This window comes from Oncorhynchus clarkii, chromosome 1 (assembly GCF_045791955.1).
Source record: "Oncorhynchus clarkii lewisi isolate Uvic-CL-2024 chromosome 1, UVic_Ocla_1.0, whole genome shotgun sequence".
NCBI classification, from domain to species: Eukaryota; Metazoa; Chordata; class Actinopteri; order Salmoniformes; family Salmonidae; genus Oncorhynchus; species Oncorhynchus clarkii.
In genome coordinates this window covers 56,572,235-56,584,424 of record NC_092147.1, presented here as the reverse complement: position 1 = coordinate 56,584,424, position 12,190 = coordinate 56,572,235, and the positions used below count along the sequence as shown (strand labels likewise).

The 12,190-nt window shown below is 40.1% G+C and overlaps 1 protein-coding gene across 2 annotated transcripts in view; it reads left to right on the top strand.

Annotated features, from left to right (window-relative positions):
• The window catches only part of LOC139409074 (fibroblast growth factor receptor 2-like), a 116,990-nt gene that overhangs the window by 100,246 nt on the left and 4,554 nt on the right, over window positions 1–12,190 (top strand). For both annotated transcript variants that reach the window (XM_071153758.1, XM_071153766.1), the window contains exons 16-17: window positions 10,024–10,161; window positions 10,754–10,859. In XM_071153758.1, the coding sequence (XP_071009859.1) occupies window positions 10,024–10,161; window positions 10,754–10,859 (244 nt within the window). The remainder of the gene's footprint in view (window positions 1–10,023; window positions 10,162–10,753; window positions 10,860–12,190) is intronic.

Here is a 12,190-nt window from a genome sequence, read left to right as displayed (position 1 = left end):
TTGTGAAGAATCAACAACAAGTGGGACACAATCATGAAGTGGAACGACATTTATTGGATATTTCAAACGGTTTTAACAAATCAAAAACTGAAAAATTGGGCGTGCAAAATTATTCAGCCCCTTTACTTTCAGTGCAGCAAACACTCTCCAGAAGTTCAGTGAGGATCTCTGAATGATCCAATGTTGACCTAAATGACTAATGATGATAAATAAAATCCACCTGTGTGTAATCAAGTCTCCGTATAAATGCACCTGCACTGTGATAGTCTCAGAGGTCCGTTAAAAGCGCAGAGAGCATCATGAAGAACAAGGAACACACCAGGCAGGTCCGAGATACTGTTGTGAAGAAGTTTAAAGCCGGATTTGGATACAAAAATATTTCCCACGCTTTAAACATCCCAAGGAGCACTGTGCAAGCGATAATATTGAAATGGAAGGAGTATCAGACCACTGCAAATCTACCAAGACCTGGCCGTCCCTCTAAACTTTCAGCTCATACAAGGAGAAGACTGATCAGAGATGCAGCCAAGAGGCCCATGATCACTCTGGATGAACTGCAGAGATCTACAGCTGAGGTGGGAGACTCTGTCCATAGGACAACAATCAGTCGTATATTGCACAAATCTGGCCTTTATGGAAGAGTGGCGAGAAGAAAGCCATTTCTTAAAGATATCCATAAAAAGTGTTGTTTAAAGTTTGCCACAAGCCACCTGGGAGACACACCAAACATGTGGAAGAAGGTGCTCTGGTCAGATGAAACCAAAATTGAACTTTTTGGCAACAATGCAAAACGTTATGTTTGGCGTAAAAGCAACACAGCTCATCACCCTGAACACACCATCCCCACTGTCAAACATGATGGTGGCAGCATCATGGTTTGGGCCTGCTTTTCTTCAGCAGGGACAGGGAAGATGGTTAAAATTGATGGGAAGATGGATGGAGCCAAATACAGGACCATTCTGGAAGAAAACCTGATGGAGTCTGCAAAAGACCTGAGACTGGGACGGAGATTTGTCTTCCAACAAGACAATGATCCAAAACATAAAGCAAAATCTACAATGGAATGGTTCAAAAATAAACATATCCAGGTGGTAGAATGGCCAAGTCAGACCTGAATCCAATCGAGAATCTGTGGAAAGAACTGAAAACTGCTGTTCACAAATGCTCTCCATCCAACCTCACTGAGCTCGAGCTGTTTTGCAAGGAGGAATGGGAAAAAAATGTCAGTCTCTCGATGTGCAAAACTGATAGAGACATACCCCAAGCGACTTACAGCTGTAATCGCAGCAAAAGGTGGCGCTACAAAGTATTAACTTAAGGGGGCTGAATAATTTTGCACGCCCAATTTTTCAGTTTTTGATTTGTTAAAAAAGTTTGAAATATCCAATAAATGTCGTTCCACCTCATGATTGTGTCCCTCTTGTTGTTGATTCTTCACAAAAAAATACAGTTTTATATCTTTATGTTTGAAGCCTGAAATGTGGCAAAAGGTCGCAAGGTTCAAGGGGGCCGAATACTTTCGCAAGGCACTGTAATTATTGTTGTCTATCAACAATGACAAGCCACCGTGGTCTGACAACTTGGATGGAAAATTACTGAGGATGATAGCGGATGATGTTGCCACTCCTATTTGTATTTTTTTACATTTGAGCCTACTAGAAAGTGTGTGCCTACAGGCCTGGAGGGAAGCAAAAGTAATTATGCTACCTAAGAATAGCAAAGCCCTCTTTACTGGCTCAAAAAGCCAACCAATCAGCCTGTTACCAACCCTTAGTAAACTTTTGGAAAAAATCGTGTTTGACAAGATACAATGCTATTGTACAGTTAACAAATTGACAACAGACTTTCAGCACGCTTATAGGAAAGGACATTCAACAAGCATAGAACTTAGACAAACTGACTGGTGATTGGCTGAGAGAAATTGATGATAAAAAGATTTTGGGCTGTTTTGTTAGACTTCAGTTCGGCTTTTGACATAATCGATCATAGTCTGCTGCTGGAAAAATGTACACTGCCGTTCAAAAGTTTGGGGTCACTTAGAAATGTTCTTGTTTTTTAAAGAAAAGCAAAAAAAAATGTCCATTAAAATAATATCAAATTGATCAGTGTAGACATTGTTAATGTTGTAAATGACTATTGTAGCTGGAAACTGCAGATTTTTTTATGGAATATCTACATAGGTGTACAGAGGCTCATTATTAGCAACCATCACTCCTGTGTTCCAATGGCACGTTGTGTTAGCTAATCCAAATTTATAATTTTAAAAGGCTAATTGATCATTAGAAAACCCTTTTGCAATTACGTTAGCACAGCTGAAAACTGTTGTTCTGATTTAAAGAAGCAATAAAACTGGCCTTCTTTGGACTAGTTGAGTATCTGGAGCATCAGCATTTGTTGGGTTTGATTACAGGCTCAAAATGGCCAGAAACAAATACCTTTTTTCTGAAACTCGTAAGTCTATTCCTGTTCGGAGAAATTAAGGCTATTCCATGCGAGAAATTGCCAAGAAACTGAAGATCTCGTACAGCGCTGTGTACTACTCCCTTCACAGAACAGCTCAAACTGGCCCTAACCAGAACAGAAAGAGAAGTGGGAGGCCCCGGTACACAACTGAGCAAGAGGACACATACATTAGTGTCTAGTTTGAGAAACAGACACCGCACAAGTCCTCAACTGGCAGCTTCATTAAATATGTGACTCCGGGAATTCCTTGCCATATGGCATCACATGCAAACTTTCAATGTACATATTTTTGTAACTTATAGTATCTGAGTCTGAGAGTAAATATATCAGTGTGGTTACCCTGTTACTTTTGTGTTCTGTAAAACTTCAATTATGTTTGTTAATTTAAGATGACCTCAAATTACTCAGTCAGCAGGCTATCAAAAGGAGAGGAAGCAAAACTCCCTTAAAAATATAACAATAACAAACAGATTTTTTGTGTATTGTAATGTGCCGCAACATAATATTCCCTTTCAAATCACCCAGTTCAACCCGCTCTTATTGCTAAAATAGCAGGGCTATGCAGGTAAATAATCATACCGTTAACTTGCATGCCCTCTAGTGGATTTAGTTGGTATGACATGTAATTTGTACATTTTTATTAATGTTTCATGGATCCCGGCTATGAGCTATGTAATAACGGAGGGGAATTACGAACTCGAACTAAACCAATGAAAGTAGAGACGAACCCACGATCTATAATGATAGCTTAGATGGAAAATTCCAAACTATGGAAGCATGGATTAGCAACATGGGTTAGCTACAAGGTTAGCTCAAACAGAAGCAAAAGAGGAGCATTAAACCAACATCATAAGTAAACTGATGGTTGCCTCAAAATATGAGAGCTAAACAAACTAGTGAAATCCTTGCAATATATGTTTTTCAAGGTAGCCATCTAAGCAAAATAACAAGATAACTTAAATAATACTTTAGTATTGGTCTAAGCATCATGAATATTAATGCTCTAGTCCAAATTAGCTGAGATTGATAACAAGTGATGTCAGCTAATGTTAGCTAAAGAGGTCCGATCTGTAATGTAAATGTTAGCTAACTAGCTAATCTGGCATTAACATGTGCCATCATAATCAAAAATGCTGATTACTGGAGAAATTCACATAACGTTATACCCATCTTCTCCAGGTGGAATTACAGTCCCTTGCAGCACAGGTAACCAGTCCGTTAACAGATCAATAACAGTAACGACCCATGCAGCTGGATTGCCCGGTTCAGTCCTTATACTGGCTAGTATAACTTGCCCCCATATAGCTAAATAGCCTGTTGCTTCCTAGCTTGGTTTGTTAGGCTAGAATTTCACCCAAAGTTGGAAAGAGAGAACTAATTACTGTTGTGTTTGATCTTCACTTGCGTGTCAAATTCTTCAGAATGAAATCCTTAGCTAGCGCTGGTTCTGAGAAGCTTTTCCAAAGCCGTCTGGGGTTGCTATCCTCAAATTTGCAGGATATCACAGGCCATAACGGATTCCCTCACAGCCCCTGAGCATAGCCCTCACCTCCCTGAAGGCAGTCCTCTGCTTGGTAACCGCCTGAGTGTAGTCAGGATAGATTCGGATCTGGTCTCCAAGTGTGAATATCACTTGTTTGACCTCGGCTGCTTTGCGGAGGATTGCTTATTTCTCTTGGCAGTAGTGGCATCTTATCATGAATGCTCGTGGTGGCTGGTTATCCTCTCGTCTATCTCGTAAAGTGCGATGTGCGCTGTCAAGCAGTGTGGGTTTGCCCAGGCCGAGTGCCTGTTATAGCATCTCTGCCATGAACTCTGTAAGGGCACTTGCCATCCTCTTGTCTTACTCTCACACCCGTGACACGTAAATTCGAATGACGGGATCTAGCCTCCAAATTTGAGTTTTTCTCTTTAAGTTCCATGATTTCCTTTTTCATTTGGAGAACATTTCTTTCCAGTGTGGTGATTGAGTCAGAGTGGCCATTAGCCGCGGTCTCCAGGCTGGTCATGCGGATGTCCAGTGCCTCGTGGTTGGATCTAGCCAGTTCTAAGGGCAGTTTTCAGCTCCTCTCTCAGCTGGCTAACCTGGTTTCGTAGCTCTGCCGACTGCATCTCTGCCTTTTTCGTCCATTTTGTCAATTCATTTCTGCTTCATTTCAGTTATTGCCTGTAGAATAGCTTCTTGTCCAGTCGCCTCGACTGTGCATTGTTCAGCCGTTGGGGTAGTCTCATGGTCCTTGGCTAGGCTAGCTGGTCTGTTAGCATTAGCCTTAGGCTGATTCTTGCGGTTGGTGCCTGGCATCGTTGACAAAAATGACAAAAACATGACAGTAAGCCTTAAAATTGAGTCTCAGATTGTAGAGTGGTATTTTGATCAACATTACAATCTGCCCATATGTGTTGGAACAAACTAATCAAATATTTAAATGTTCTGATGAGGAGCTCAGAAAAGTACGTCCTCACTTGGCGCCGCTCCTCATCTTCCCCTACAGGCCCTAGATTTGTCGCACCCGGACTACTGTTCAGTCGTGTGGTCAGTTGCCACAAAAAGGGACTTAGGAAAATTGCAATTGGCTCAGAACAGGCCAGCACGGCTAGCCCTTGGATGCACACAGAGAGCTAACATTAATAATATGCATGTCAATCTCTCCTGGCTTAAAGTAGAGGAGATATTTACTTCATCACTACTTGTATTTATGAGAGGTATGTTGAATTCACCGAGCTATCTGTTTGAACTACTGGCGCACAGCTCGGACACCCATGCGTACCCCAGAAGACATGCCACAAGAGGTCTCTTCACATTCCCCAAGTCCAGAACAGACTATGGGAGCAGCACAGTACTACATAGAGCCATGTCTACGTGGAACTATATTCCACATCAAGTAACTGATGCATGCAGTAAAATTTGATTAAAAAAACTGATAAAAATACAGCTTATGGAAGAGCGGGACTTTGAAGCAACACAGATAGGCACAGACACATCCATACACACAAACACGATAACATACGCAAGTACAAATTCAAATGTTGTATTGTAGATATGTGGTAGTGGTGGAGTAGGGACTTGAGGGCGCACAGTGTGTTGTGAAATCTGTGAATGTATTGTAATGTTTTTGAATTTGAAGCTGTTTGAGAGAATGCCACGAGTGTGCAAAGCTGTCATCAAGGCAAAGGGTGGCTACTTTGAAGAATCTCAAAGATAACATATATTTTGATTTGTTTAACCTTTTGCGTGTAGGGGGCAGTATTTGAAACTGCCCCAGAAACTAGAATATGCATATACTTGTCAGATTAGGATGGAAAACACTCTAAAGTTTCCAAAACTGTAAAAATATTGTCTTTGAGTATAACAGAACTGATATTGCAGGCGAAAGCCTTTTGAAACCTCTGTGTTCCTATGCATGCCTATCTTCCATTTAAAGGGATATCAACCAGATTCCTTTTTCTATGGCTTCCCTAAGATGTCAGACTTTAGACATAGTTTCAGGCTTTTGTTTGAAAAATGAGCGTGAAGGATCACATTGCGTAAGTGGATAGGTAGGGGCTCTCAGAGTGAGTTTTGCGCAACTGCGTAAAGCGGACATTTTTTCTCCCGCTGTTATTGAAAACACGCTACACACTCGGTTGATAAATTATCTAATATATATTTTAAAAACAACTTGAGGATTGATTATAAACGTTTGACATGTTTCTGTGGACATTATGGATATTATTTGGAATATACGTCTGCGTTGTCGTGACCGCTCTTTCCTGTGGATTTCTGAACATAACGCGACAAACAAACGTCTGTATTTTGGGTATAAAAATAATCTTTATGGAACAAAAGGAACATTTGTTGTGTAACTGGGAGTCTCGTGAGTGAAAACATCCGAAGATCATCAAAGGTAAATTATTTTTTTGATTGCTTTTCTGATTTTCGTGACCTAGCTACTTAATGCTTAGTGTACATAATGTTATGTTATGCTATCGATAAACTTACACAAACGCTTGGATTGCTTTCGCTGTAAAGCATAATTTCAAAATCTGAGACGACAGGTGGATTAACAAAAGGCTAAACTGTGTTTTGCAATATTGCACTTGTGATTTCATGAATATGAATATTTTTTAGTAATATTATTTGACTGTTGCGCTATGCTATTCAGCGGTTGCTGATGACAATTATCCCTGTACCGGGCTGGGTAGCGTCAAGAAGTTAACAATTTTTTGGTTACTACATGATTCCATATGTGTTATTCCATAGTTTTGATGTCTTCACTATTATTATACAATGTAGAAAATAGTAAAAATAAAGAAAATCCCATGCATGTGTAGGTGTGTCCAAACGTTTGACTGGAACTGTATATACATTAGCAGAAATTTCCCCCAAAATGTTTTTGCTTTGTCGTTATGGGGTATTGTGTGTAGATTGATGAGGGGAAAATAACACTTTAATACATTTTAGAATAAGGCTGAAACGTAACAAAATGTGGAAAAAGTCAAGGGAGTGACTACTTTCCGAATGCACTGTATACACTTTATATACACTCACTCACACACATTACATTGACACTCTCACACAAACCCATAACACATTCACATACACTACATACGCACAAACATAACACGCATATATGCACAAACATAACACGCATATATACCAATGTCACACACACACATACATTCACAATCATCATATGCTGCTGCTACTCTGTTCTTTATTCTTCTCTTATTATTATCTATCCTGATGCCTAGTCACATAACCCTGGCTTTATGTACATATCTACCTCAAATATCTTGTATCCCTGCACAGTGATACGGTACTGTTACTCCCTGTATATAGTTCCTCTTGTGATACTATTTGTATGTTTCCTATTTTCTTATTTTTAAGTCTGCATCATTGTGAAGGGCTCGTAAGCAAGCATTTCACAGTAAAGTTGTATTCGGTGCATGTGTCCAATACAATTACATTTGATTTGTTCCCCACCACCTCTACACAAAACATCCGTTTGTCAAACTGAGTACCTAAATTAAATTAATGCTAGGGGAGAACTTTAATAGATGATGTTTAGCATTTTAATTAATGGAATCAATGGAATGACAGCAGCTGTGGGTTCTTTAAACAGTTACCCTTCAACCCTTTGGTTCTCTTAGCAGTACTTGTGGAAATCTTGTGAGGAAAAAATATATTATAATAATACGTCTCATACTTTCATCGCTATCAATTTATCACTTGTATGTATGTATGTATGTATGTATATATGTATATATGTATCAATGGATGTATAACAAGATAATAGTGATGAAATCAACCATGTTGAATGTGTGTATTAGAGTTCTCATCTGGCCTGAAAATTGAAGCCTGGTCTGACCCAGACCCGATGAGCTGAAGCCCGAGCCCAGGCAAGAAATGTAATGCCAGATTTATAGACCAAGTTGCTATTTTGCTAAAGTTAACCAGAAGGTTATTCACTTACACTGGTGTTGACAACAATGTGGCAGAGACATCATCAAGCGGAGTGAGGAGAGGGGGAAAAGCCCTTGCCTTGTCTAAGAAAAGTTAGGAGAGGGGGAAACCCAAATTGAGTATAATCAACTGTTATATGTAGACTCAGAGTTTATAAAACATCCATATATATTTTCAGAAATTAGACAGATGCTGCTTCTGTTGCCTGGTTAAGTGTTTGCTTGATTCCGTGAGCTCCAACTGCCTCAGACAACCACAACATGTAAGCTACACTATATATACAAACGCATGTGGACACGTCAGCACAAGCAACGTCATCAAAGAACCGTTCGTCGGGAGCGTCATGTAATGGATTTCCATGGCCGAGCAGCCGCACACAAGCCTTAGATCACTATGTGCAATGCCAAGTGATGGCTGGAGTGGTGTAAAGCTCCCTGCCATTGGACTCTGGAGCAGTGGAAATGCGTTCTCTAAAGTGGTGAATCACGCTTCACCATCTGGCTGTCCAGCGGAGGAATCTGAGTTTGGTGGATGCCAGGAGAACGCTACCTGCCCGAATGCGTAGTGCCACCTGTAAAGTTTGGTGGATGAGGAATAATGGTCTGTGGCTGTTTTTCATGATTTGGGCCTAGGCCGTTTAGTTCCAATGAAGGGAATTCAAAACACTACCACATACAATGACATTCTAGACGTTTCTGTGCTTCCAACTTTGTGGAAACAGTTTGGAGAAGGCCCTTTCCTGTTTCAGCATGACAATGGGATGAATTTGGGATGAATTGGAACGCTGACTGTGAGCCAGGCCTAATCACCCAACCTCACTAATGCTTTTGTGGTTGAATGGAAGCAAGTCCACACAGCAAGTCCCCACAGCAACGTGTAGTGGAAAGCTTTCCCAGAAGAGTGGAAGCTGTTATAGAAGCAAAGGAGGGACCAACTCCATATTAATGCCCATGATTTTGGAATGAGATGTTTGAATAAAATGTATGTTGAATAAAGCAATTTCACGAATTCCACTGTTTTTACTCTTTGCCATGCTGTAGTAAAGATTTTAGTAATTGTTTTCATTAGAATAGATTCTGTGATTTAAAAACAAAAAATTATTCAGCATTGTTTTACGCTGTTCCAAACAAACATATTTTTTTGTTTTTATAATAGGCTTTTACACACATGGGTCACGCAGTGCTCACCGCTCTCTGTCTTCTTGATCGCTTTTTTCTTATTATTATCATCATCATTATAATAATACGTATGCTAATATCATCATCAGTAGGCTTAGTTTTAAAATGAAATAACAAAGGGAGCCTTGAATAATTCAACAGGTAAACTGCAACGTCAGCAATTGTAGGAATGCGACTGTGTTTAATCTTTGTAGTCTAATAAAACCTTTTTTTCATTAGAACAGACTCTGGGATTTCTTATCATTTGTTAGGTGCTGTTTACACTGTTCCAAACAGTCAGAAAACACAAACTTTTTAATCTAACACCTGTTTGGCAGTGGCACACACAGCGCTCGGTTTACCCACTTTCTCCTTCTTCGTCTTCTTCTTAAGATTATTATAATTGTTATTATTATTAAGTACTATAGTAGCCTATATAAGTATGAGTCATTCAGTCATGCCTTTAAATACACTCAAGCTTTTTATTTTTAAAATGAAATGTTCTGGATAATTAGGCTATGGCCTGTGTATTAAGACAACAATAATTAAATAATAAATAAATAAATGTTCTGGATATTATTAGCTATTGGCCTAACAGCATAGCAGGGAAGGCACATTTAGCGAATAGGGAATGTTTTTGCAGTCTCAACAAATGAGGGATTTTGGTAACATAACTTTTCAGTCAGAGAAACAAGCAAGAAACAAATGAATAACTAATTAGATAGCAGCTTCAGCCCAACGGATAGCACAATACATCTTGTACTTTCTCCTGCAGCTGACGGAGGAGAGAGAGAGAGAGAGAGGGTGTGCCATTCACACAGGCACGCACTTTAAAAAAAATATATATATATAGGCCATGAAAAAAATATTGAAAACACAGGCCCCGGCCTGAACCCGTCGGGCCCCATCAGGTTCAGGCTGAAATTGAGAACTCTGGTGTGTATGTGTTTTTCTTCCCAGCTGGTCATTTGGGGTGCTAATGTGGGAGATCTTCACCCTGGGGGGTTCTCCGTACCCCGGCATCCCCGTAGAAGAGCTCTTCAAGCTGCTGAAAGAGGGCCATCGCATGGACAAGCCTGGCAACTGCACCAACGAGCTGTATGCTACCATCTTTATATTTTTTAAAATCTCAAACACACACATATGCATGCACGCAGGCAGGAGCACAAGCACAAATGTGTGCATTCACGCAGGCAGGCACACACGCACACAAACACACATAAACTTATTGGAGTCCCCACCCTCACCCCATCTCCATCAGATCAATGACCCTACACATCTGGCCTGGGTCTGTATCAATGTCCTCATTCACAATGGGGCCTGTCCAGTCACACAGAAAACAATGTTGCGGCCTACACCGGTACTGTAGGGCCTAATGTTCTCACACTGTACTGGAAACAGTGAAGTCCACAGTGGAGACAGACAGACAGACCTAGGATAGGATAGGATTGGCATTGGCGTCCATCAGTCTTGAACGTTAAAGAGTACAGAGAAATAGAACCTGCATAGCTCTGTTTGGATTGTCTGGTTCATACCTGGACACTTAGGCTCAGAGAAATCAGTCTTAATCATCTCACCCACTTTGACAGTATTTTAGAGAAGAACAGCAGTCTGTTTAATGGGTGACAAGGAATGTACTTTGGAAATATATAATACAGAACTTTTGTTAACCCCCCTCTCTCTCTCTCAGGTACATGATGATGAAAGACTGTTGGCATGCCATTTCCTCCCATCGGCCCACCTTCAAGCAGTTGGTGGAGGATCTAGACCGTATCCTGACCCTGGTCACCAATGAGGTGAGGGCACAAACCAGAGTCATTCCGCTTAACCATCACACCTGTTCACACTAGGGCTGTGGCGGTCATGAAATTTTGTCAGCCAGTCTCATGGTAATTGACTGTTAAACCTCTTTGGGCTGCAATCCCGGGATGATATGACAACAGCCAGTGAACAGCCAAATTCAAAACATCTCATAATTAAAATTCCTCAAACATACATGTATCTTATACCGTTTTAAAGGTAATCTTGTTGTTAATCCCACCACAATGTCCAATTTCAAATATGCTCTTCAGCGAAAGCACCACAAACGATTATGTTAGGTCACCACCAAGCCACAATAAATACAGCCATTTTTCCAGACAAAAAGAGGAGTCACAAAAAGCACAAATAGAGAGAAAATTAATCACTAACCTTTGATGATCTTCATCAGATGACACTCATAGGACTTCATGTTACACAATACATGTGTGTTCTGTTTGATAACATTCATATTTATATATAAAAAATCTGAGTTTACATTGGCGCGTTACGTTCACTAGTTCCAAAAACATCCAGTGATTTTGCATAGACACATTGATTCAACAGAAACACTCATCATAAATGTAGATTATAATACAAGTTATACACATGGAATTATAGATATGCAACCGCTGTGTCAGATTTTTTAAAAACTTTACGGAAAAAGCAAACCATGCAATAATCTGTGATGTCGCTCAGAAATATAATACAATTAGCCGCCATTTTGGAGTCAACAGAAATTACATGATAAATATTCCCTTACATTTGATGATCTTCATCAGAATGCACTCCCAGGAATCCCAGGTCCACAAGAAATGCTTAATTTGTTCGATAATGTCTGTTATTTATGTCCAATTAGCTACTTTTGTTCTCGCGTTTGGTACACCTATCCAAACGCTAGTGCTGGTCGACCATTTCTTCGGACAAAAACTTCTAAAATGTATATTACAGGTCGAAGAAACATTTCAAACTAAGTACAGAATCAATCATTAGGATGTTTTTATCATAAATCTTCAATGAAGTTCCAACCGGTATACCACATGATATCTTCCTGCGTTCCGTTGCTCCTCAAGACACAGAGGAATTCTCCGGGAAATGTCTCTCTGCCAGTAAGCTGACTCATTCCCCTCTTATTCAGTCCCACAACACAGTAGAAGCCTCATTCAAATTTCTATAGACGGTTGACATCTAGTGGAAGCCCTAGGAAGTGAATCTTCATTCATATCCCAATGTGATTTCAATAGAGAATGGGTTGAAAATATACCAACCTCAGATTTCTCACTTCCTGTTTGGATTTCTTCTCAGGTTTTTGCCTGCCATATGAGTTCTG